At 42.5% G+C, this 27,568-nt stretch overlaps 1 protein-coding gene across 1 annotated transcript in view; it reads left to right on the top strand.

Annotated features, from left to right (window-relative positions):
• Positions 1-21,204, top strand: part of LOC149450482 (cell surface glycoprotein CD200 receptor 1-B-like) — a 53,516-nt gene extending 32,312 nt beyond the window's left edge. The window contains exons 3-5 of the mRNA XM_089691928.1: positions 3,975-4,220; positions 5,905-5,912; positions 21,094-21,204. Coding sequence (XP_089548054.1) covers positions 3,975-4,220; positions 5,905-5,912; positions 21,094-21,204 — 365 coding nt within the window. The remainder of the gene's footprint in view (positions 1-3,974; positions 4,221-5,904; positions 5,913-21,093) is intronic.
• The last annotated feature ends 6,364 nt before the right edge of the window (positions 21,205-27,568 follow it).

Below are 27,568 nucleotides of genomic sequence, written 5' to 3'. Positions count from 1 at the left end.
ACTGGGGGTGCTGTCGGGGATGCAGGAAGAAGGCCTTGAGTGGAGGAATGATGTTGTAAGCTGACTGAGGCTGGGTGCAACAAGTCTGACCATGTCTGCAGTATGGGTTGAACAAAGCTCAGCTTACACAAAGCCTGTCTGGTCAAAGACTGCACTGCGTTTATACAATCTCTTAGTACCTGTGGTGAACATGCAGAATAACGCTCCAGAAAGTAATCCACATCATCCTCTAATAACCATACCAGGGACTCTACCTGGTCGGCACTAAATGGCGGCAAAAATTCATCCCTGCATTCGGGGGTACCAGATGAAACCAACTCAGCACAAACCTGAATCAATGGCTGCACCTCAGAGAATTTTGTGCCCTGATCTACTAGGCAATGAGCGATCCGTATACATTCTAGTAGTTGATCCCTGGGATACTCCTTCAGAGTCTGATAAGCATATTCTCTGTCATCAAACACTAGCAGATATAAATACACAACCTCATCCAGATCCATCCTTCCCAGCAACAATAAGCCAAGATGGCTTCCCTGTGCAGCCACTTCTGGTCAGGATTGGCCTTGGTGTAATGTCAGGGCTCCAGGGTATGACCAGAAACTGACGCAGGGAAACGCAGGCTTCAGATATGTTATAAACAATATAATTTATTAACACTAACAATACATAAACGCAGTGCAATACTAAAACATAACACAGTGCAAACGAACCAAACCACCCACAGATAACAATACATACAATGCAAGCGTCGTCAGGCAGGCCGGGTCAATAACAATCGGGCAGGTAGGAACAGGAGGAGCAGGCAGAGAGTAGTCAGGTCACGAGCCGGGTACAGCAACTAACGGGCAGGTAGGTACAGGGGGTCAGGCGGAGAATGGTCGGGGTCACAAGCCAGGGATCAAACAGGAGAAGTCAGCAGAGGTCCGGATCAGGCAGGGTCAGCAACGAATCAGTCAGACAGGAACAGGAACAGGAACAGGAACAGGGATGCAGGTAACAAGATACAGGGGCCCATAGAAAAACACATACCAAGGCCCAGACTGCAGGTCTGGCCATCCCTTAAATACACCTGCATAATCAGCTTCAGGTGTTTGGCTGACTACAGGGTTGAGTCTCTAATTGCTGAGAGCACCCACTGGCCAGCCCTGGTACTGCAGCCCACAAGGCAGGTGAGTCCCACCATTACTGGTAAGTCCATTCCTGACAGTTCTGCACAGCCAGGCGACATGCATTTCCACTGGACTTGCATCCAGAGTCAAAGATCAGTCCTTGAGTATTGGTTTTGTTATTTTTATCTATGGGATTTGAATGGGGATAGGGTTAGGGGTGTACAGGATGCCCAAGGGAACAGATGAAGTGAGAACAACTTTCTGGAACTATTTACAAGCCTTCACTGCAACAGTCTCCAATGGAGAGCTAGCCAGCATCTCCTAATGTACCACCCCAGACCCTAGATGAACTCCTCTTTCTTCACCCAGCAATCTGGAGGTATCTCTGAACAGGCTATCTGGTATCTGGTTCCAGGTAGGTGGCAAATCTGGTTTCCCACCAGAGTGCTTCTTTTCCTATCTGCCAAGGGCATGCGTGGTACTCACTCACATCCTTTCCTGTGCTGCTGATGGGTTAGTGGCTGCTACCAGGCCTTTTAGCTGGGCCACTCCTTCCCTGCTGTACAGGTGGCCCCCACTCCGGGGGCCAGTGAAACTCTGAGCTTTCTTCCTTCCCAGCTCTGCTGCCTATGGGTGAGCTCCTCTCTTCATCTGGGCCCCCTTCCATCCTCCTGCCTTCAGCCTCACATCTTCCTCTCTGTCCTCCACCTGAACTCTCCTGCAGCTGAGCAGACTCACTTACTTTTAAGGGTTGTCCTATCCCCTTGCTAAGTCTCCTGTTGGGGATTGGCCAGGATCCCTCAAGAGTACAAGCCAGCCACTCTTTGGATCCACCCACTGCCTCTAGGCCTTCCTCCAAAGCTCTAGAGAAGGGGGAAATTCCAGAGGGGCTAGCCTGTAGAGCCTTTCTGCCCTGACCACAATTTGACCTCCTGACTACTCAGCCCCCCTCTCTAACAATCAGGACCCCTAGCTAACTAGGAGGGCGCTACAGTAATGAATCAGCTTATTTAACCTTATATATTAAAATCATGCATAAACCACTGTGAGTGAACATTAAGAACAAGAAAGCATGCAAAATGTTTAGTTTTCAGAATTGTGTCTATTGGTTGGTTGTTACATTAAAAATGATTTAACCACATGCCGCCCAGCCACTGTAGAAATACGGTGGCAGGGCGGCACGGCTTGGCAAAACCACGTTTTAAATTGTGTGTTTTTAAAACAGGTAGGGGGCGCGCGCGAGGCGCTCCGCCACCCTACCTGTCCCGCCGATCATGGCCCCGGATGTCAGTTGCTGGGTCACAGCCGGTCGTTACCGGCTATGTCCCGGCAATTAGCGGCAATCAGTGACAGAGAGCACAGCTGCAGTGCTGTGCTTTCTGTCAGTTCCCTGACAGCTCCTGACACGCTGATCGGGGCAGAAGAGTTTATCTGTCCCGATCAACAGTGTTCCCTGCAGTACACACCCCCGCCCCCTAGTAAAACACTCCCCTCACACAGTTAACCCTTTCACTGAATAATAAAGTTAACCCCTTCCTCCCCAGTGCCATTAGTACAGTGTCAGTGGGGTTTTTTTTGCACTGATCACTGTATTGGTGTTACTGGGGATGTCAGTGACCCCAAGTCAGTTCCCCCCCAGTGTCAGAATGTCCGCCGCAGTCCCGCCATAAGTCGCTGATCGCCGCCATAAGTCACTGATCGCCGCCATAAGTCGCTGATCGCCGCCATTATTAGTATAAAAAAAATTTAAAATCCCAGTATCTTTCCCGCCATTTTTAAACGCTATAACTTTCACGTAAACCAATTAATTTACACGTATTGGGTTTTTTGTAGCAAAGACATGTCGCAGAATGCATTTTGGCAGAAATTAATGACTAAATTAGATTTTTAAATTTTTTTTTACTGAACATGTTTTATAGCAAAAAGTCCAAAATGTTGTTTTTTTTTCCTCAAAATTGTCAGCCTTTTTTTTTAGCGCAAAAAATAAAAACCGCACAGGTGATCAAATACCACCAAAAGAAATCTCAATTTGTGGGGAAAAAAAGAATGTAAATTTCATTTATGTACCGTATTGCATGACCGCACAATTATCCGTTATACTAGCGCAGCGCTGTATAGCAAAAAAAATGGCGTAAATTGCAGTATCTATACCATAGTTTGTAGACGCTATAACTTCCACACAAAGCAATCAATATACACTTATTGGGATTTTTTTTACCAAAAACATGGAGCAGAATACATTTTGGCCTAAATGTATAACTAACTTTGAGTTTACTATATATTTTTTATAGCTGAAAGTAGAAAATATAGTTTTTCTTCCAAATTTTTGGTCTTTTTTTGTTTATAGCGTGAAAAATAAAAAGCGCACAGGTGATCAAATACCACCGAAAGAAAGCTCTATCTGTGTGAAAAAAAGGACGTAAATTTAGTTTGGAAGCAGCATTGCATGACCGCGCAATTATCAGTTGAATTAGTGCAGCGCCGAGTAGCAAAAAGAGGCCTGGTCATTAAGGGGGGTAAATCCTCAGGAGGGCAAGTGGTTAAAAAACAAAGCAAACCAAAAAAAAAACTGAGATCCCTGAGATTGGAAAATTATTTCAAGGGTTCCTCTGTGTTCAAAAGTTCGAGAAAGGCTGTTCTAGAGGGATCCAACAGATATGGAACATGTATACTTACATTGGTCCAAGCTGGACCAGCGTAGCTGTGTAACAATATCCATACCTGGAAATTTTCTTGTTATATAATATGCTAAAAATCACTTTCTGCTCCTAATTTGCATATTTCACTGAAGATTTACATGTGATAAACCAGAAATAGCAACTATTAATATTTGGTTTAGTAAGGAGTTCTTATTTATTATTCCAGCTCAGCCCTCTGTGTCTCTGGATATAAACAGCGATGGATCTCTGGAGTGCAGAGCTGTTGGTGGATTCCCGGCTGCAGAGATCTCCTGGATCCCACATTCCGATGATATCAACACAACACAAATTAAAGATTTGACTGATACCTGGACAGTGATCAGCATATACAACTATAATAGTGATTTTGCTGAATGCTTTGTGTCTCATCCCACATTTGTGAATGACTGGAGTCAGCTAATATTATTACCAGGTAAAACCAGCGAGTGTATGTAAAGTATGTCAGATTCCCCTAACAAACATAGACATCCAGTCTTCTTATTCTATATTCAAAGGCCAAAGTTTTGGAGGATCCTACTGTATGGACCTCAAAGTTCTTTCGCTTTGTAGCACAAGCAGACACAGCTCTACGTGAGAGAGGCAACTCTGCTCTGAATTCAGAAGTGCAAAAGCGTTGCCACCCCATCACAGGAAGCTGCATTAGCTGTATTTCATAGGCAAGATCAGTAGGTATCTGTGTGACATTGCAGGGGGACTAGGAGAAAACTGTAAATGTAGATGTCCTTATCATTTTAATTAAGTACATATTGATTTCACTGGGCGGCCATAGTTCTACTTTAACCATTAGCAGCCCGGCCTATAGCCGTTTGGCGGCCGCAAAAATGCTCTAGCTTTCCGAGTGCACGCCATTTGGCGTCCTCCCGTGCATGCGCAGTTCACGCGGTTGCAGAGCGGCGCGATTTGTCACCGGCCGTGTACCTCAGACACGGCCAATGACAGATCTGAGTACCGGCCCCCATTGCCGGTACCATGTGACCTGCTGTGAACAATCACAGCAGGTCACATGACAGTTGTATACAATGGATGGCTTCATTCATGCCATCCATTGTATACTAGTGCCTAGCTGTGAATGGTCACAGCAGGTCACATGCACATGTCATGTGATTAGCTGTGGCCAAATCACAGCTAAGCACAAAAAAAAAAAAAAAAAAAACCCGAATGAATCGATTTCATTCAGGTAAATGCTTGCTTATAGCAAAGTAATTCTTTGCTATAAGCAAATTGTGTAAAAAAAAAAAAATACTGATCACTTCCCCAAAGTAGTGCAATATTACTATGGCAACATTGTACTACTTTGGTCATAGTAAAATATGAAAAAAAAATCTTAAAAAAAATGTATTAAAAAATTAAAAATAATTAAAAAAAAAAAAATATATATATATATAATTTTTTTTCATACTGTCACCAGTCAGTGTCCCTGTTCACCGCCAAGCCAGTTATATGATGTATACAACATGTGAAGTACGTCGGACTGTAAATTCTGCAAAAAGGGGTCATTTGGGGGATATCTGTACTGTCCTGACATTCTTAGACCTCAATAAATTAGATTGGCCGTCAGCACTTCAGGATTGATCAATTTTCAGATCTATACCATAGTTTGTGAACTCTATAACTTTCCTACAAACTAAATAATACATCCTAATTTGGGTTATTTTCACCAAAGACATGTAGCAGAATACATCTCGGCCTAAATTTATGAAGAACAATTATTTATTTGTAAACTTTTAAAACAGAAAGAAAGAAAAACGTGGGTTTTTTTCAAAATTTTTGGTCTTTTTTTTTTTAATTTAGCAAAAAAGAAAACCCCCAGCGGTGATTAAATACCACCAAAAGAAAGCTCTAGTTGTGTGAAGAAAATTATAAAATTTTAGTTTGGGTACAATGTTGTATGACCGCGCAATTGTCATTCAAAGTGTGAGAGCGCTGAAACGTGAAAAATGGCCTGGGCAGGAAGGTGTAAAATTGCCCGGTATTGAAATGGTTAATTACCCCATAGGTAGGACATTCAGGTATAAGTCAGCTATGCTAAAATGTCTTTTGCCTTGTAGTAATTCCTAGTGATGAGTAATAGGAAATTTTACTCTTATTTGGTGGAGTGGACTCTGTCCTTTGCTGTGCTGGCACCAATCTCTGATATGTATCAGCATTAAAATGTATCTAAACCTCAACACTGAACTTCTCTGGTTTACAAAATGGTTTACATTTTGCTTTGTTAAATAGACCATTGAAAGCGTTTTGTTATATCTGTTCAATAAGTGAAAAAACTGTTCTCTCTGCCTGTGCTACACTGTTATCAGTTTATTATTCTGAGGACTACGGGACCACACCCATAACGAGCTCACCCTGTTGCCCCTAAACCTTCCAGAGCTATCCCCCAGAGGAGTGACCCATACAGTGCCTTGAAAACAACGTAAATGTATTTTATAGGGACTTGATGTGATAGACCAACACAAAGTGGCACATAATTGTGAAGTGGAAGGAAAATGAGAAATGGTTTTCCAAATTTTTTACAAACAAATCTCTGAAAAGTGTGGCGGCATTTGTATTCAGCCCCCTGGAGTCAGTACTTTGTAGGAACTCCTTTCACTGCAATTCCAGCTGCAAGTCTTTTTGGGGATGTCTCTACCAGCTTTGCACATCTAGAGAGGGACATTTCTGCTCATTCTTCTTCTTTGCAGAATACCTCAAGCTCTGTCAGATTGGATGGAGAACGTCTGTGGACAGCAATTTTCAAGTCTTGCTACAGATTCTCCATTGGATTTAGGTCTGGACTTTGACTGGGTCATTCTAACACATGAATATGATTTGTTCTAAACCATTCCATTGTAGCTCAGGCTGGATTTTTTGGATCGTTGAACCTCCGTCCCAGTCTCAAGCCTTTTGCAGACTCTAACAGGTTTTCTTCTAAGATTGCCCTGAATTTCGGTCCATCCATCTTCCTATCAACTCTGACCAGCTTCCCTGTCCTTGCTGAAGAAAAGCATCCCCACAACATGATGCTGCCACCACCATGTTTCACGGTGGGGAGGGCGTGTTCAAGGTGATGTGCAGTGTTAATTTTCTGCCACACATAGCGTTTTGCTTTTAGGCCAAAAAGTTACATTTTGTTCTCATCTGACCAGATCACCTTCTTCCACATGTTTGCTGTGTCCCCCACATGGCTTCTTTCAAACTGCAAACCAGACTTCTTATGGCTTTCTTTCAACAATGGCTTTCTTCTTGCCACTCTTCCATAAAGCCCAGATTTGTGGAGTGCACGACTAATAGTTGTCCTGTGGACAGATTCTCCCACCTGAGCTGTGGATCTCTGCAGCTCCTCCAGAGTTACCATGGGCCTCTTGGCTGCTTCTCTGATTAATGCTCTCCTTGCCCGGCCTGTCAGTTTAGGTGGACGGCCATGTCTTGGTAGGTTGGCAGTTATGCCATGCTCTTTCCATTTTCGGCTGATGGATTGAACAGTGCTCCGTGAGATGTTCAAAACTAGGGTTATTTTTTTATAACCTAGCCCTGCTGTACACTTCTCCACAACGTTATACCTGACCTGTCTGGTGTGTTCTTTGGCCTTCATGATGCTGTTTGTTTGCTAAAGTTTGCTAGAAAACCTCTGAGGGCTTCACAGAACAGCTGTATTTATACTGAGATTAAATTACACACAGGTGGACTCTATTTAGTAGGTGACTTCTGAAGGCAATTAGATTTTAGTTAGGGGTATCAGAATAAAAGGGGGCTGAATACAAATGCATGCCACACTTTTCAGATATTTATTTGTAAAAAATGTTGAAAACCATTTATCATTTTTTCTTCCACTTCACAATTATGTGCCACTTTGTGTTGGTCTATCACATAAAATCCCAATAAATACATTTAAGCTTTTGGTTGTAACATGACAAAAATGTGCAAAAAATGTCAAGAGATATGAATACTTTTTCAAGGCACTGTAAGCCCCTCACTGGAGACCTTCAGCTTGGCTTTGTTGTGGACCTTTTGAATTATGTCTCAAAAATATGACTTTATCAAGACATAATATTATATGACAAACAGCTCAGCATAGCCGGATGCTAAGAGTTAATTTTGTCTTGGTTGAACCCTCAAGGATTCTAGTTAAAGAAATGGAGAGAATGGGGGAAGTAAGACTTTTCCAAGACAATAAGACTGTTTGGACTGTCAACAAGGACTATTTGTATATTGAGGTTGAGAAGAATGCATATACAGAAAGTCAAACAAATAGCCAGATAGGACTTCGACTTTCAAACATTTTAACAATAATGAGACGGGAACTCAACTGGTTGAAAGCTTAACCAAAACTTGCAGAGTGTGATGAACTAACAGACCTCTGAAACTATTACAATATACTATTGTCCACCAAGGGTGAAAGCATTAACAGTTGTTTACCATGATTCCAATACAAGAGCCAGGCAAACAGAGAGTTTTTCCCTACACATAGAAAATGTTGATTCTAAAACAAAGAGGTGAAATTCAGGACATTTAAGCCTAAAAATTGACTGTATATAATTACAAAGATATATTACAAAAACATATTATAAATGAGATGTTATAGATTTTACACACCACTAAATATTCAGCAATGGGAACTATATATCACTAACTTGAGTATTGAGATGATGGAAAGTAAGATGTATTATAAACTAGCATCAGTTACATGTCTTATCAGGAAACAAACAAGATGGTATTTCAAGAAGGAATAACTGAATATACACCTATATTCCATGGTCCCTATTTAGAATATTATAGGTATGATCACTTATATCTGGAAAAAGACGTATATTTGATCCCTGAAATTACCTTAAGATTCCACCCGAGGTATGAGTCATCTCAAATACTCAAATTGTTCTATGATACATGACCGCCACCTGGCGGGCAGGTGAGAAATAGCTTATGTACACACATTTCTCAACTAGCCAATCAAGAAGCCTGGTGGGAAGGTATCTTAGAACAATGGATTAGTGGATATAAAAGCCCTTGTACCTTTAACAAGAAAAACCTCATGAAATGGAAAAAACCTCATCAGAAGACCTCATCAAGAAAAGACCTCATCAAAAGAAGACCCTGACATCTGAAGAAGATCTCTGCTGAATAACTACTCTTCCATCCTTTCAAACTTCCTAAAACTTTAACTAAATTTCTAAACCTCTAACCTTATAACTTCCTACATTCTCCCATACTGAATATCTATCACTTGCCCTATAATATCAGTCTAAAGGCGTTCCACTGCCAGCTAAATCCACGGGAGAGTTGCCTAGTCTGAATGCCGGGTGCGGTGAGATTGTTTATTTGATTTTGTATTACCTATTTTCTCTGTTGTGTGGAATCATAAAATTACCTTAGTGTATCACAACAAATTTGGGTAGTTAGATATATGTAGAGAGATCCTGTTTTACTGTTAAAAATTGTTTGTTGCCATATTATAATTTTTTTTTTCATATTTCATAATTTATTGAATATTAATAACCAGAGTATCATATATCAAGGGCTTGCTTCTTGCAATCCTATGGCCACGGCTTGTGAGAATATAACCTTTGAGATATTCGAAATTATTAATTATTAATAAATTTATTAAATAATCAGATCATTTAAAATTGTGATATTGATGAAATTAGTTAGAAACCTTATTATTGTGTCTTACATTGGTAGGATATATTTTTGATTGTGTGTACCAATATTCATTTATCACCAGTCTTTTGCGTTTTGTGTTAATATATATATAATTTTTGTACATAAATAAATTTTTATATTTATCTATTATAAGGCAAATTTTGTGTGTATGGTACGAAATCATATTGGCTAAAAGAATTCAAGGTTTAATAATAAGTGGTGATCAAATTATCAAGGTGTCCAAATTATTGGTTTACTAAATATTTGCCGTATTTTAACGGCTGGAGGCGCTGTAATATTTCACCTAAGGGAAAGGGACACGCCCTTTATAAATAAAATATATCCTTACATAAACCACCACAGGATAAATTTGGAGGCGCTGCTGAGATCCATAGAAATCGTACCATAATACAAAACGCACTGGTGATTGTATATTTGTACACTTTATCAAACATATATTTTGTATCAAAATGGCATCCAGTAATCACGGATCCACCTCTTCCAAGCATAACGAGGAAAATATGGCGGCTCAAGGCATTGAGCAGGAAGCCATGAAGCCAGCTCGGAAAGCTGCCGGTGCTTGGCAGAAGTATGTTGAATGTGAAGTAATAGATTATCTCCGCAAGAGATTAGGTCTAGGGGATAGCAATAATGAATTTGTGGATGAAGAGAAAAAGCAGGCCATGAGCACCTTTGAGGACATGTTCAACCAAAAGGGTCAGGTTGTTGAGTTTTTAATGGCATTTGCTAGAGTAGAAAGTGATAGAAGCCGTGACAGACTTCTCCTAGAAGCTTGGCCCATGTTATGGTTCATGACCGCTGGAGCTGCCCAGCGAACCATGACTTTAAGGGAAGAGTTGTCAGAGGCCCGCCTCTTGTTAGAAAGCAAAAATCAGGACATTGAGTCTTTGAAAGGGAAGCTTGGTCATGCCGGTATTTGTTTAGACGAATCCGAGAAATGTTATGATAGATTGGTTAGAGACTTTCGAAGTGCTCAGGACCTGTATGAAAGAAACTTTCAGGAATTAAAACAACTTCAAGAGAAGTATCAGGACTTAAAAGATGAGGTGGAGTACTTCAGATCAGAGAGGTTATCTCCTGTCAAAATTAAAGTTCACCCAGGGGATAAGCATGACCAGTCAGAACTTACCTTGATAAAATCTGAGCAGAAAACTCTGGAGGAGCAGATTATGAGGTTGACGGCCCAAATAAATTCTGGGGTCCAAAGACGGACCAACCCAGTCAAGCCAGAGGCTGATGAGCGGAGATACCCGCATCACAGCGAAGTATCTGATAGTGAGTCAGGGTCAGAATATAGGTCACCTCCTAAGCTTTCAAGATACACTCCAGAGCGCTCAGAAGGAAAGTATGAGGTTTCATATAGGCAGGAAGGGAAATCCCAGGGGTCATTCAGGAGATATGACACCCCAAAGGTCATTAAGTTCCTGAAGGACACTGTTCCTATGTTTTCTAAGAAAGGGTCCCTTGAAATCACCGAACACATGAAAACATATGAACAGACGTTAGAGATTCTGGGCATTAGAGATGACCACACCAAAATAGAATTGCTGCCATGGGTGTTTGAAGAGAAATACCGGCAATTCTTTGAGACCTTGAGGGCCTATTCCAATCAGTCCTGGAGAGAGGTTAAACATAAGTGCCACATGGAATTTGGGCCTTATAAAACTGTAACCTCTGCCAAGGCTGCGGCCTACAATTTAAAGTGTGGTCCTCACCAAAGCCCTGCAGAATTTCTGGCTGTCCTCAGAAATGCCTATTTCCTGGCTGAAAAGGATCCCAATCCTAACCAGCCAGAATTCAAGACACTATTCTATGAAGCATTACCTGCTTACATAAAATTGGGACTTGCAAAGGATTACAGAAAGGGATGCTCTCTTGATTGGTTGGTGAGAGAGAGTGACTATTTATTCTCGATCCAACAGTCCAGTGAGGGCGGGATAAAAAGAGAACCTAAAAATAGCCCCAAGATAGTAGCAGCCACTACCGTTTCCCCTCCAAATCCAAATTTGCAGGCAGAGAAGAAATCATATGCGGAAGTAGTCCGTGGGGGTAAAACCAATGGTTCCCCTAGATTTGTACCTCAAACCCAGCAAGTGAAGGAGGTCCATAACTTTGCACCCCAAAACCAGTGGGTGAGAAAGGATAGACAAAAGCCAGGAAACTACGGTAGTGGAAGTGAGAAGAATAAAAAGTATGGTAAGGGCCAGTATAGTGATGAGAATCAAAGGAGTCAATGGTATCCTCGGAGGTTCTATTATCCTCGCCAAAACCAACATGGGAATTTTTATGGGAACCCCAATTTCAACAGGAACCATAATTACAATAAGAATCCCAATTTTAATAAAAACTCCGACTTCCAAAGATTTCCTCCACGCCAAGAACACCCTCAAGCTCAAAGGGGGGATACAGTACCCCAGGCTCCCTTTAATAACAGGGAGACCCCAAAACCTCAGAGAGAACAATGGCGTCGGGACCAGAGCAGTAGTTCTGACTCTGAGTCTCATTACCAGTCTCGTCCAAAATACAAGCGCAAGTATAGGAAAAGGGAGAATCAACAGAATGACTCCTCTGAGCGTATTGGACAAATAGAGGCACAGGTCAGCAAAATGGCTGAACAAATGGACAGGCTTGTCACTCAATTTCCATCCAATCCTTTTTTAGGAGCAGCTCCTGTGACCAACCAAGGGTCACAGAATTAACAGGCAACCAAGCCTTAAACCAACAGGGGAGGACACTGAGTCAAATGACAGGAGATGTGTGCCCCGTCCCTGACACGCCTACTAATGGAGAAGCTAGTTCTCAGGCAAAGGGGGACCAGTTGTTGGGTATTAACGATTCTCCTGTTTTTCAGTGTCCATCTATTGCCCCTAATATAGTCGCGGCATCAGAAGTCGTCGGGATTGACAAGCCAGACGGAGCACCAACTTCTAGTTGTGCTTCTGTCTTGAGACAGTCCAAGAATCCCACCAGGGAGGATAAGGGTGATGTGTCCACCACATGCGGTGACACAAGAGCTAGTCATATGTCATTGAAGGGCCCACAGATCTTCAACCACACCAATTTCATGTGTGAGCTGACTGAATCTGATGGGAGATATTATGCCACAGTACAGGTGCAGGATGCCAGTGATCTTTTTATTGTCGGCCTAATAGACACTGGATCCCAAGCAACCATCATGTCACAAGAACATTTTGATAAAGTGGCGAATGTCATGCCCACCAAGCCGAGACTTAAAAGCTTTGACAGCTCATTAATTGGTGTAGGTGGAGACCCTTTACAAGTCATGGGTACCGCCTGGCTTAAACTGAAACTGGGTAATAAGGAACTGAGACACCCCATCATCATTGCTAGCATATCCCAGCACCACATGATAATTGGGATGGACTTCCTAAAAAGGCTGAACACCATAGTTGACTGTGTGAACCAAGTACTGTGGTCACAGGTAAATACCCCGATTAAATATGGGAAACTTAAAACTCCCCATTCCCGACAACACTGCCACCTGGTGGAAGAAAGGCCTGGATCATTAGAAATCCATTTCAGGAACAGCCAACTTCCTGATGTAACGGTTATCAAACCTGATGACCATAACCCTATCAGAAGAGATGAGGAACACATTTTTAGAATTCCCCAAGAGAAAATAAAAGATATTTCCCTCCAAGATGACATCCTTACGATATCTTTTCATCAGGAGGATAAACCAAGAAAAGGGGGAGATCATACCCAATTCTTGACAGGTATTGAAAGGGTTAACAGCGACTTGTTTATCCCCATCCGGATAAATGGTCTTAATAGGTCAAAATATGCCAAACTAGATTTGAGACAGGAACACAGCTTTGTAAGCCATGGGCTGATAAAACAACTGACCGAAATGGAAATGATCCGTTTCTCCACACCTCAGCGTCATTGGATTTCAGACTCCCTTGATGACTCTGATGATCACAATTCAATGGCTAGGTGTCTCTTAAACGTCACTGTAGGAAACAAAACAGCCACCCATGTGTTCCTAGTCTTGGATAATCCCCAAACTAAAATTTATTTTGGCAACGATGTATTACATCGCTTTGCAATGCAAGTCGACCTAATTAATGACTGTTTATGGAGTCGACTAAAGAGGGACCCCGAAAAATACCAAAATCTGGACTTAGCTTTAAAATCCCAGCAACAGATGCCTTATGCTGTTGAAGTCCAGGTAGCCCAAAAGATTACAATTCCTAAGGGCATAAATAATTTCATACTCCCCATCCAAGTTAAAAAGGGACATAGACTGAAGGGGTCAGATGCATTAGTATGCCTCTCCCATAAAATGCAGGGGGAGGGACTGAACATTACACACACGCCCCTAGTCAACACACATCAATCCCCGATGTACATTTACATACATAATCTGTCCAATCAGGACATCGTCTTACCCAAAGAGACCCTTATTGGTCTAGCGGTAGAGACTGAATATTATACCTTTGGGGTTACTAACCAGGTGATTGGACTCATCCCTGATGAATATTTGTCGGAGGAACAATTAATTGAACAAACATTCCATTCATTACCAGAGGGTATTTTCACCATAGAGTCCATTTATCCATTCGATTCTAAAGATGGCACCTGTCGAATCGAAGAGACATCAATTGTCTTTGATCAGCCAATCAAAGAACAAGAGTACCCCAAAGAACCTGGATGGCAGGAGAACACACACACACATCACATACCCAATGACCTCACCACGAAACTTGAAGAGGCATATGAGATAGGTCAGCCGGAAAGCTTTCCTGGATTCAAGGAGTTAGTGGAAGAGATGGTGGCCCTCGCCGATGCATGTGCCAGTGATCTCGACCGACGATTGCTCCGAGAGCTTCTCCTTGAATTCCAAGAGATCTTTGCCAAGGATTCTTACGATTGTGGGACTACTGACCTACACATCGCTAGGATCCAAACAGATCCAGATGCCCCACCAGTATTCGTAAGACAGTATAGGTTACCATTAGCTTCCTATGAATCTCTAGCTGAGATTATTAGGAAGTTACATGAAAGGGGTATAATTAGGCCCATCCACAGCTCCTATAACCACCCGATCCTGGGTATCTTAAAACCCAATGGACAATGGCGTCTGTGCGCTGACCTCCGTCAGCTAAACAAACGTGTGTACATGTCAGGATGGCCTGTCCCATACATAGACCAATGTCTCGCCCAGCTCCAAGGATCCCAAGTTTTCACAGCCTTGGATTGTGCACAGGGGTATTGGACCATAAAGGTGAGTGAGGAAGACCAATACAAACTGGCTTTCAGTTTTGGGAATCGACAATATTGTTGGGTGAGAATGCCTTTCGGATTCATAAATTCCGGAAATGAATTTGCTGTGTTCATGCACAAGGCCATGCCAGACGCCTTCGAAAGGGGGACGTTGGCATATGTGGACGATATCCTGATCAAAAGTACTGACATGGCCAAACACATTACAGAACTTCGGCATGTCCTGGGCCAATTGAAAGCAGCAGGAGTTAAACTGTCCTTACAGAAAGCCCAGTGGTGTCGCACGAAGGTAAACTTCCTAGGCCATGAAGTTACTGCTGAAGGTTTGAACCCACAAAAGAAGAAAGTTGAGGCGGTTCTGAACTGTAAAGTCCCTACTAACCTTAAAGAATTGAGATCATTCCTAGGTATGGTAAACTACTCGCGTAAATTTATTGATAACTACGCCGAGATAAGCAAGCCGTTGCTTCACCTACTGAAGAAGGATGTCGGATGGTCGTGGGGTAAGAAACAGGAGGACGCCATGAAGGAATTAAAGGAACGTCTCACACAAGCCCCGTGTCTCGGATATCCCGAAGGGGGTAAAAATTTCTATCTAGAGACAGGGTTTACGCAGGTAAGTATGAGTTCTGTTCTTTACCAGAAACGTGATGATGTCAGTAAGGTGATTGCCTATGCCAGTAAAACTTTGTCCCCGGTTGAAGTAAAGTTCAGTGACTGTGAAAAAACTCTATTGTCCACCGTGTGGGCATTACAGAATTTCCGCAGTTACATTCAGGGAGAGAGGATCATTGTTGAAACGGCACACCAGCCTTTACAGTATTTAAAGAGTGAACGTATCAAGGGAGGAAATGTGTCTAATAGCCGCATCACTGCTTGGACTTTGTCTTTGCAAGGGTGGCCTCTTGAAATTCGGTACAAACAGAACAAGGAAAGTCCAGTAGCCCAGGGCCTAGCCGAGCTCCATGATTGTTCCGCAACTACGCCTGCTATGGAGGCCCCGGACACTGACTTTCTGGAAGAACAACTGTTCTCCCCCTACAAGGTTTACGATGAAGAATACTGTAAACAGCTGCCGTGTGTATATGTGGATGGTTGTGCTTTTCATCACAAGGATGGGGAACAGCTCCAACTAGTGGCAGGTATTGGAATCGTTTGGACCCAAGGTGTCACCCCAATTTCTGTGGGATACAAACTTGGACCAAAAAGCAGTCAGGTTGCTGAACTTACTGCAATCCTTAGAGCAGTTGAGATGGCTATAGAGTTCAACATCAGAGAGTGTGCCATCATAACCGATTCCAATTATGTCAGGAATAGTTTTGTGGAGTATTTCCCTAGGTGGAAGCGAAACAACATGAACAAGAGTAATCACAAACCCGTGAAACATGGTAAGCTCTTTTGTCACATCGATGAACTGGTAAGGTCCAATGATCTCACCCTGCACTTCAAGAAGACCAAAGGCCACTCCAAGGTTCTAGGTGCCGAGAAAGAAGGGAACGATCTGGCCGATTCTCTAGCCAAGGAAGGGGCAATCACCGGTGAACTGTCAGACATTGACCAATTTTTAGGTACCGTACAGGTTGAAGCTGTCACCAGGCAACAGGCCAGAACAGCTGGTGATCCAAATGCATTACAGTGGAGTCACGATTCTCCTAGTGAGGATTTAATTACTGCCCAAAAAGAAGACCCAATAATTGGCTTGTTTTATAGTCATATAGAAGATCCCAACCAAAATCCCATAAATAAGGAAGTATGTAGTGGGAAGGAGGATTTACGTATCTTAATGAAATCCAAATCCCAATTCTCTTTATACCAGGGATTGTTGATACGAACCTCAAAGGGTGGCGTACAACAATGGGTCGTCCCACTTAAATTTAGAGGTTTGATGCTACAGCATGCCCATGATGCTCCCACGTCCGGTCATCGTGGAGAGAAGATCACGTATGAGATCCTGCGGGATTATGCCTACTGGCCTCATATGTTACGTGATGTGAAGGAGTACTGCCAAGGTTGCCTAATATGTCCCCAATTTCAACCTACCAAGCCAACTCACAGAGCACCTCTCCAGAAGAGGGGGATATGTATGCCTTGGTCAGACCTTCAGATGGATTTTATTGGGCCCGTAACAAAATCTTCACGAGGAAATCGGTATATGTTAACAGTTACATGTTTATTCACCAAGTATGTCGAATGTATACCAGCACCAAATAATAGCTCCGAGACATGTGCTGCATTGCTAATAAATCATGTATTTTCTCGTTTTGGTCTCCCACAGAGGATAGAGTCTGATAGAGGATCGCACTTCACTAGCGAAGTGATGGCCAAATTGTGGAAAATTTTGGGGGTTAAAAGGAAATTGCATATCGCCTATCGGCCAGCCTCTAGTGGTGGTGTAGAACGATACAATCAGACCATCGTTAACGTCCTTAAGAAATTTGTTAAGGAAACAGGCAAAGATTGGGATGTCAAACTCCCGCTGGTCCTGATGGCGTTGAGGGCTACTCCGAATACAGTTACAAAAATGTCATCTTTTGAACTGATGACAGGTAGACGGATGGTACTGCCCCAGCACTTATTGTATCGCACTACAGATCAAAATTTGATCAATGCTACCACCACACACCAGTACATAGAGGATTTACGTAAACATCTGCAATATGCTTTTGCCTTTGCCCAGCGGAATTTGGAAAGAGCTGCAACTAGTGCTAAGACATACTATGATCTCAAAACCTCCAAGAAGGAATATGAGATTGGTGACAAGGTCTATCTATACAACTTTGCAAGAGACCAGATCAAGGAACGGAAATTCCTTCCATCTTGGAAAGGTCCGTTCTCTATCATTGATAAAATCTCTCCGGTCGCATATAAATTGCAGGTTACCCGGTATGGTGAAATCAGTGATAGATGGGTGCACATCAATCAATTACGTGCTTGCCATCCAAAGTCTCAATTGCAGTTGTTGGAAGACTAACCCACCAGTTCCTATCTGGAGATATTGAGATCATTCTTAAATTTCCTTTGAACATATCATTCATCTTTTGCCTTACAGGATCCAGTAATATAATTTTATGTATATCCAATACTTAAACTGTTCATTTTAATAATTTAGAAAGGAAGGCCCAGACTGTGATCAGACCGGAGATCGGAGGTGTCAATGACCAGACCCTAGAAGGAAGCTATAATGTCCTGTGGGAAAGACCAGATGCCAGAGATCGATCCGGAGACGATAACCTGATGTCCCAGGCCACCAAGGGCCAGTCCAGAGGAAAAGACCCGCCTAGGAGACCGTCTAAGAGACCTGTCGTGCGGAGGACCCATGGACCCCAAGGTGGATGTGCCAGGCCAGGCCGGCCTCATCACAAGACCAGGATCGTCATCAGAAGTGTCCATCTAAAGACGCCGAGTCAAGTTGAGGACCAACCAGCATCACCGCTGCCATTTTATTATAAAAAAAAAAAAAAAAAAAAATTATTTTTTTGTATTTCATTCACTTCACCGGAGAAGACGAACGATCACTCTAACCAAAAGTCCCACTCATGTTTTTCGATACAGACACCCCTCTACACGTGCCTGTACCCCAAAAAAAAGGGGGATTTGTTGTGGACCTTTTGAATTATGTCTCAAAAATATGACTTTATCAAGACATAATATTATATGACAAACAGCTCAGCATAGCCGGATGCTAAGAGTTAATTTTGTCTTGGTTGAACCCTCAAGGATTCTAGTTAAAGAAATGGAGAGAATGGGGAAGTAAGACTTTTCCAAGACAATAAGACTGTTTGGACTGTCAACAAGGATTATTTGTATATTGAGGTTGAGAAGAATGCATATACAGAAAGTCAAACAAATAGCCAGATAGGACTTCGACTTTCAAACATTTTAACAATAATGAGACGGGAACTCAACTGGTTGAAAGCTTAACCAAAACTTGCAGAGTGTGATGAACTAACAGACCTCTGAAACTATTACAATATACTATTGTTCACCAAGGGTGAAAGCATTAACAGTTGTTTACCATGATTCCAATACAAGAGCCAGGCAAACAGAGAGTTTTTCCCTACACATAGAAAATGTTGATTCTAAAACAAAGAGGTGAAATTCAGGACATTTAAGCCTAAAAATTGACTGTATATAATTACAAAGATATATTACAAAAACATATTATAAATGAGATGTTATAGATTTTACACACCACTAAATATTCAGCAATGGGAACTATATATCACTAACTTGAGTATTGAGATGATGGAAAGTAAGATGTATTATAAACTAGCATCAGTTACATGTCTTATCAGGAAACAAACAGGATGGTATTTCAAGAAGGAATAACTGAATATACACCTATATTCCATGGTCCCTATTTAGAATATTATAGGTATGATCACTTATATCTGGAAAAAGACGTATATTTGATCCCTGAAATTACCTTAAGATTCCACCCGAGGTATGAGTCATCTCAAATACTCAAATTGTTCTATGATACATGACCGCCACCTGGCGGGCAGGTGAGAAATAGCTTATGTACACACATTTCTCAACTAGCCAATCAAGAAGCCTGGTGGGAAGGTATCTTAGAACAATGGATTAGTGGATATAAAAGCCCTTGTACCTTTAACAAGAAAAACCTCATGAAATGGAAAAAACCTCATCAGAAGACCTCATCAAGAAAAGACCTCATCAAAAGAAGACCCTGACATCTGAAGAAGATCTCTGCTGAATAACTACTCTTCCATCCTTTCAAACTTCCTAAAACTTTAACTAAATTTCTAAACCTCTAACCTTATAACTTCCTACATTCTCCCATACTGAATATCTATCACTTGCCCTATAATATCAGTCTAAAGGCGTTCCACTGCCAGCTAAATCCACGGGAGAGTTGCCTAGTCTGAATGCCGGGTGCGGTGAGATTGTTTATTTGATTTTGTATTACCTATTTTCTCTGTTGTGTGGAATCATAAAATTACCTTAGTGTATCACAACAAATTTGGGTAGTTAGATATATGTAGAGAGATCCTGTTTTACTGTTAAAAATTGTTTGTTGCCATATTATAATTTTTTTTTTCATATTTCATAATTTATTGAATATTAATAACCAGAGTATCATATATCAAGGGCTTGCTTCTTGCAATCCTATGGCCACGGCTTGTGAGAATATAACCTTTGAGATATTCGAAATTATTAATTATTAATAAATTTATTAAATAATCAGATCATTTAAAATTGTGATATTGATGAAATTAGTTAGAAACCTTATTATTGTGTCTTACATTGGTAGGATATATTTTTGATTGTGTGTACCAATATTCATTTATCACCAGTCTTTTGCGTTTTGTGTTAATATATATATAATTTTTGTACATAAATAAATTTTTATATTTATCTATTATAAGGCAAATTTTGTGTGTATGGTACGAAATCATATTGGCTAAAAGAATTCAAGGTTTAATAATAAGTGGTGATCAAATTATCAAGGTGTCCAAATTATTGGTTTACTAAATATTTGCCGTATTTTAACGGCTGGAGGCGCTGTAATATTTCACCTAAGGGAAAGGGACACGCCCTTTATAAGTAAAATATATCCTTACATAAACCACCACAGCTTGTCACTTACCCCTTCCTGCCTTTAGATATCATAAGGCACAGCTTAGAGACCCCTCTCTGCCTGATGCTTTATTAGTCCCGTCCCTCATTTTCTCTTGGGGCCTTCCCTGGTTTACTCTATTGCCCCTGAGCAGAATCACCTTGGGACCCTTCAGTGGGCATTGTTGGTCAGGTACCTCATTAAAGGCCTTGCCATTAGCTGTTCTGGGGTATGTTTGCAGAGTGCTGGGGAATAAGAGGAATTGGGGGAATTTTACTACCACACTACAAGCTATACACCAAGAAGCAACACCTATCTAATTTGCCATGCCTCTGGCAAATTAGATGGTAGGCGGTGCGCTATGCACTACATGCATATTATGGTGCCTCTTATTGAAATATGTTCATATTGTCTGTATATTATACTTTGAATGTCTGCTTCCTGAAAGATGTAAGCTTTAGGGTGTTATATATGGGATGCCTTATTATGTGGTGTGGCTACAAATGGAGATATGATTTTTTGAAGGTGTTATTATAAGTGAGTGTGGTCAGTAGGATGTCCTTGGATTTCATTTTGAAACTCTGGTCACCTTACCATAGAATGCCATTCACTCTTGGGACTGGGTGTCAACCTTCACAATAGGGAACTCACTCTGCAATGGAAAGGGACATCCTGCAGGGCTCTCTGTACACTTCAATGTGGACTATATGTGCTCCTTTAAATTATCAAATCACTGAGACAACTAATCCAGACAAGATTATAAACATGATTATAAATGATGACAGTAACCATGCCATTTCCTTTGCCTTTAGGTCATCATCAGTATATTTCATATCATTGTTTCTGGAGGATTGTTGCTCTCACCATCTTCAGTTGTCTTGTCATAGGACTATTTTTGTGCTGCAGATACAAGTCCAAGGTAATACCTATGTAGGAAGAGAAAAAAAACCCAAAGAGGAACTTTGACATACAGTATATGATGCAGTCTGTCATTAACTCTTACATATTTTTTAAGTCCTTATTTGTAATATAGTTTTATCTGTTGATCCTGCCAGAAGATCTGTTATTTTTCCACTTTCTGTAACAGGCCAAGCGGTCCAACAAAAGTATCAGGGGTTGGATCAAACCATTTAACATTGGCAGGGGGTGCCAGTATTACTTCATTTCTGGGTACAGAGTTGTTTTTTCCTGGCTACTGTAATACCATTAACATAAAAAATGCAACTGCCATCATTTTATTCTACAGCAGTGGTATTCAACCTTATTGAGATCAGAGCCCAGTAAATTCTTTCAAAACCTATTCGGCTAACGCAGGGTTTTTTCTCAGAAAAAAAATGTGCAGGAACTCTCCCCCACCCCCTGGTCATGCCCCTAACCAAGTATAATTTGCAAGGGGCTATACAAGTCATTTGTTAATAAAAAACAATGCAGTAAAATGTGCAAAAAAGTAGAAATATCCAGCACTTACCAAAGCAAGCTCAGAGGCACTTCCAGACGATTTCAGCATTCTTGTCATATGTATCTTCTCTGCTTCTCTCCTTGCTTCTCATGCCAGTAGCAAAGTGATGACCACAAAGTAGATATGAGTCAACATATTTAAAGGGGTTAAAACACCGTAGAGGACCATCAACTCTGACAAACAATAATCCTGGAATGGTTTTTTTTATAAGGGAAGCTCTGTTGGGAGTAACAATTAAATTCATTTGTGAGAATCCTCTCACACTCGTGATGAAATTGGGACACTTTCGATGGCATTTATAAGAGGGCGTAGATCATCAGGCAAATTTTTCTCATGCAAATACTCTCTGAAAGCATGGGTTATTTTCCTGTAATTCAACTGGAATCTAGTGGACATATTTCTAATTTCCTTCTCTCAAAGTAAGCTTTTGCTCAACATTGTCAGGCCAATGGGAGGAGATATGGGGGAGCGGACGCCACTCAAAACCAGCCCCGGGAGTCCAGTGTGTTTTATGTGTGGAGTGGCCTCAGCACTGTACTAGCTGTGCCCTTTGATGCATTTACCCCACCCATTAGGGCTTGGTCACAGATGCCTGTGACCAAACCCTGGTGGGTGGCGTAAAATTCATCAGAGGGCACGGCTATCGTGAAGCTGAGGCCACTCCACACATACAACACGCCGGACTCCCAAGGATGGTCTTGAGCGGGGTCCGCTCCCCCATATCTCCTCCCAGACACTGGAACGGACTAAGGACGCTACTCTCTTCATTCCAGTGCTGGTGGGGTGATCCTTTCTGCTTATCTGGCTTTGGAGCGCTGCCATTAAGCTCTGAATATTGTCAAGCCAATGTTTGGAGGCAAGCACCCTGGTGCACTTTTAATAAACCTAGAGCTTTTTATATACCTGTTGCAGGGTTCGCAAAAGGAAGGGTGCACACGTAAGGGCTGCAGGTATGTAGAAGTTAGGCAAGCATGCAGACTGTAGGCTGTGGACCTCTGATTACAAGGATCCTAAAGGGGGGAGCAAATAAATTGCAACATTTCACATTTGGACCTCAGATTATCCCCAAAGTATGCTGGAATTGTATCGTGTTTTGCACTACTGCACCATGCTGAAAAGGGAGTTGAGGGCTCATGCACACCAGCCCTCTGAACCATACAGCAAAGACAAAAAAGGGCATACTGGGGTGCACACAAGTCACAGGTGCAGCTAGCTGCCAACATCCTGTAGAAACCAATGCCAGGCTGAAATACACAGGAGCTGTACATATGTGATTATGTGTATCAATATATGCATACAGCCACTGTGTATTTCAGCTTGCCGTTGATATTTACTGGCAGCTAGATGTACACAAGGCCTGCAACTTACGGGGAGCAAAACATGCCCTAGACACGAGTCTGAACCCACCTGAGCTATCCTGCCCCAGGAATCTGTCACTGCAGATTGCCAATCATAGGTGGAAAGGGCTATCCTTGTTCTGAAGTCGCACATATAGACAGCCCTTGTAAACATGTGGCTGTGGGGAATGCCTCTGCCACCTATGATTGGCTGTTAGCTTTGACAGCTTCCCAGCAAGATAGATTAGGCAAGTTTGCACATATTTGAACACATATGAGCTCATCCCTACTGTACAGCTCTAAGATCCCATGTGCATGAGCCTTGTGAGTTTGTTACTGCATTAAAATCGATAATAGACCCACTACAGCAAGAATAGATCCTGCCGGCATCAATAGACAGCCCCCCCCCATATCCAGCAAAGCGACAGCCCCCATATCCAGCAAAGAGACAGCCCCCTCATATCCAGCAAAGAGACAGCCCCCCCCAAGATATCCAGCAAAGAGACAGCCCCCATATCCAGCAAAGAGACAGCCTCCTCATATCCAGCAGAGAGACAGCCCCCCCCCAAGATATCCAGCAAAGAGACAGCCCCAAATATCCAGCAAAGAGACAGCACCATATATTCAGCAATGATATATCCCCAAATCAAAAATTCAGCAAAGAGACATGCTAAAATATTCAATGAGACATTTCCATATATTCAGCAAAGCGATATCCCCACATATTCAGCAAAGACATTCCCAAATATCCAGCAGAGACATTCCCAAATATCCAGCAAAAAGACAGCCCAGTCCAGCAAAGAAACAGCCCAATTCAGTAAAGAGACAGTTCAGTCCCGCAAAGAGACAGTTCAGTCCAGCAAAGACACAGGCCAGTCCAGCAAAGAGACAGGCCAGTCCAGCAAAGAGACAGTCCGGTCAAGTCAAGGACAATTCAATCCAGCAAAGAGACAGCCCAATTCAGTAAAGAGACATTTTAGTCCATTAAAGAGACAGTTCAGTTCAGCAAAGAAAGTCCCATCCAGCAAAGAGACAGTTCAGTTTAATAAAGAGACAGTTAAGTCCAGCAAAGACAGTCCCATTTAGCAAAGAGACAGTTCAGTCCAGCAAAGACAGCCCCATCCAGCAAAGCAACAGTTTAGTCCAGCAAAGACAGTCCCATCCATCAATAGACAGCCCAGCACATCAAAGATACCGCCCAGCCAGTGCATCAAAGAGACAGCCCGCCCAGCGCATCAAAGAGACCAACCTGCCCAGCGCATCAAAGAGACAGCCCAGCCAGCGCATCAGAGACAGCCCAGCTAGCACATCAGAGACAGCCCAGCCAGTGCATCAAAGAGACCAGAGAGTATGGGAATACAAAAGATGCATTGAAATAGTGGAATGTTCTGGATGGGGCTGGGTGTCATTGTGGGGGGATGGTAGTTCTGGAGGGTGACCCTGTAGGGAATGAGGTTTCTGGAGGAGTTGGGGGCAACTGTAGGATATGAGGTCTCTGAAGGGGGCTGGAGGTCTCTGAAGGGCACTGCAGTGGGGGCTGGGGGAGCACAGTGGGAGATTGTCAGGCATTGAGGGGACTGAGAGCTCTTGGGGTATTGTGAGAGTTTGGGGGACATTGTGCCACAATATGGGAAGTTGAGTAGCACTATAGCAGCTGGGAGACACAGAGGGAGGCTAGAGGATCTGCATGTGGCCGAGAGCCCAGGAGGAGAGAGGCCAAGTCCCAGTACTGTGTCTCAGCCCGTTGGTTGAAAACACTGTTCTACAGGGTCTCTGCTTTCAGAAAATACTTGTAGGCAAGTAAAGTTTTATGCTGCCACAGTCGGGAGGGTTAGAGTTAACTATGTTCCCAGTTCTACCTTGGTGGGGGGGGGGGCAGAGTTCACAAGAAAGAGCAGTTGCTGCTTTTACCAGTGCTGTATTTACGTTTTGTGCTGCCCTAGGCAACACAAAAAATCAGAGCCCCCCTTTACCAGAGAGGAGAGAGATTCACCATCAAAGCTCTTCAGAATCCCAGCTCTCTTCCGGGAGTCTCATGGCCGCTCCCTGGCTCCCCTCACACCACTCTTCTGCCTGCCGCCCAGCCCCGGTGCCCCTCGGAGACTCACCACACATGAACCAGCACAGGACAATCAGTGTCCCTTCTTTCTAGGGTTGGCTTTAATACTGATTGGACCCTGGGCAAGCATTTTCTTTGGTCTCCCTCCCGAGGCATAAAATAAATAGCAGCTAGACTCAAAATCAGTTTACTGCAGCAGATCAGGCAGTGACCATGACTGGTTACCAGAAGTTAAAGCATATCATTACCGCTCACTGGCTGGTTGCTAGAGGTTACAGTACACATTACGGCTCACTGATTATTTGTTAGAGGTTACAGCACATCATTTCTGCTTGCTGATTGGTTGCAGACAATCTACTTTTTCTTACTGAGCCAACCTATACCTCCCTTCTGAATCTTCTCAAAGTGTTGGATGCTTTCCAGATGATCGCCAACTATAAAATAAATTACCCTAAATATCACGTTACCTCCTGACATTGTTACCCAATGCAAATGCAACTTTCCCTTCCAATGGTCGTCACACTCCCTTAAATACCTGGGGATACAGCTACCATCTGTTCTCTCTGACCTCTGCCCTCTTAACTTTGCAAAACTGGCAACCGCCATCCACTCTGATTTACATTCCTGGGACAAAGTACACTTTACCTGGTTCGGCGGTTTAGCTATATTTCAAAGGAACATACTACCTCGCCTATTATACCATTTTCATACCATTCCGATCTTATTGCCCTGTAATTTTTTGCCACCCTTGAAAGAAAATACAATCCTTTCTTTGGCATAATGAAAGCCCAAGAGTGAAACATAACACGCTTATGCTGGCCAAATTTGCCAGGGTCATTAGCCTCCCTGACATTCCAAAATATTATTGGGCCTGACATCTGACACATGCAATAGACTGGTGGGCACAAGCATCTATGAAAGACTGGGTAACACTAGAGGAGTCCTTCATGCCCATCCACTGCAAGTTTGGCCCTGGCTTGGCAACCCTTGTATCCCACATCCTACTGACTATCACCTGACATTAAAACCAACCTTACTCCTCTTCCTACGCCCTGCTTCTTACAGGCTCAGTGAATGTTGCCCTTACTGCCTGCGAGTGAATTTTTTACTCAACACACTTTCTGCTCACTCCAAACTCTTCTAGAAATTAATAAACTAGGCCATTTTCCCAGGTGGACTTACTTAAAGGTCTTCCATTTCCTGACTGATGTTCATAAGCATGAACACTTTACCAACGAACGACAGATTGCAAAAGATAGCAGGAAAAACCCCCAAAAATTCTTCAAATATATTAATAGTAAAAAAGGTTTGGTCCGAGCATGAAGGCCCTTTACAAGATAATCTAGAGTGGGTGACTGGGGACAAAGAGACAGCAAATGTATTAAATATCTTCTTCAGCTCTCTATATACAAAGGAGCATGGGGGAGCTCTTGTCCATAATTGGCATGGTATTGACACAGCTCCAGATGATCCACATTGGCTCACAATTGATATGATCTAGAAATATTTAGACAGAATAAAGGTGAATATAGCACCTGGACCGGATGGCATACACCCACGGGGCCTTAAAGAATTGAGCTCTGTCATTTCAAAGCCATTGTTTCTAATTTTTAGGGACTCTTTAATGACTGGCATAGTACTACTGGATTGGCGTAAGACCAATGTGGTGTCTATATTTAAAAAGGGGTCAAAATCTTTACCAAGTAATTATAGACCTGTTAGTTTAACGTCTATAGTTGGGAAGATACTGGAGAGTTTAATAAAAGACCACATAGTTCTTGCTGGAAAAAAATATTTTAAGCAACAGACAGCATGGATTCATGAAAGACAGAAGTTATCAAAGAAATCTGATTTATTTTTATGAGGAGGTAAGCAAAAGCTTGGACAGAGGGGTGGCGGTGGACGTGGTATACTTGGAAAGAGGGGTGGGGGTGGACGTGGTATACTTGGAAAGAGGGGTGGCGGTGGACATGGTATACTTGGACAGAGGGGTGGCGGTGGACGTGGTATACTTGGACAGAGGGGTGGCGGTGGATGTGGCATACTTGGACAGAGGGGTGGCGGTGGACGTGGTATACTTGGACAGAGGGGTGGCGGTGGACGTGGTATACTTGGATTTTGCAAAAGCGTTTGACACAGTTCCCCACACACGGACTCTGAATGGTCTACGGTTGTCAGTGGTGTACCCCAAGGATCAGTGTTGGGACCCTTACTTTTTAATATATTTATAAACAATATCGGGTCTGGGATTACAAACACCATTTCAGTATTTGCAGATGACACCAAGCTGTGCCGTGGAATAATGTCCTTACAGGATGTCTCAAACTTACAAGCCGACCTCAATGCTCTGTGTAATTGGGCAACTATGTGTTTAATGTTGATAAATTTAAGGTTCTGCACTTGGGGGCTAAGAATATGCATGCATCATACATACTAGGGGGGT

This window comes from Staurois parvus, unplaced genomic scaffold, assembly GCF_062004578.1.
Source record: "Staurois parvus isolate SC_StPar_1 unplaced genomic scaffold, SC_StPar_1.0 ptg000574l, whole genome shotgun sequence".
NCBI lineage: Eukaryota > Metazoa > Chordata > Amphibia > Anura > Ranidae > Staurois > Staurois parvus.
The sequence above is the reverse complement of the archived record's forward strand: the minus strand, read 5'-3'. Positions and strand labels throughout refer to the sequence as shown.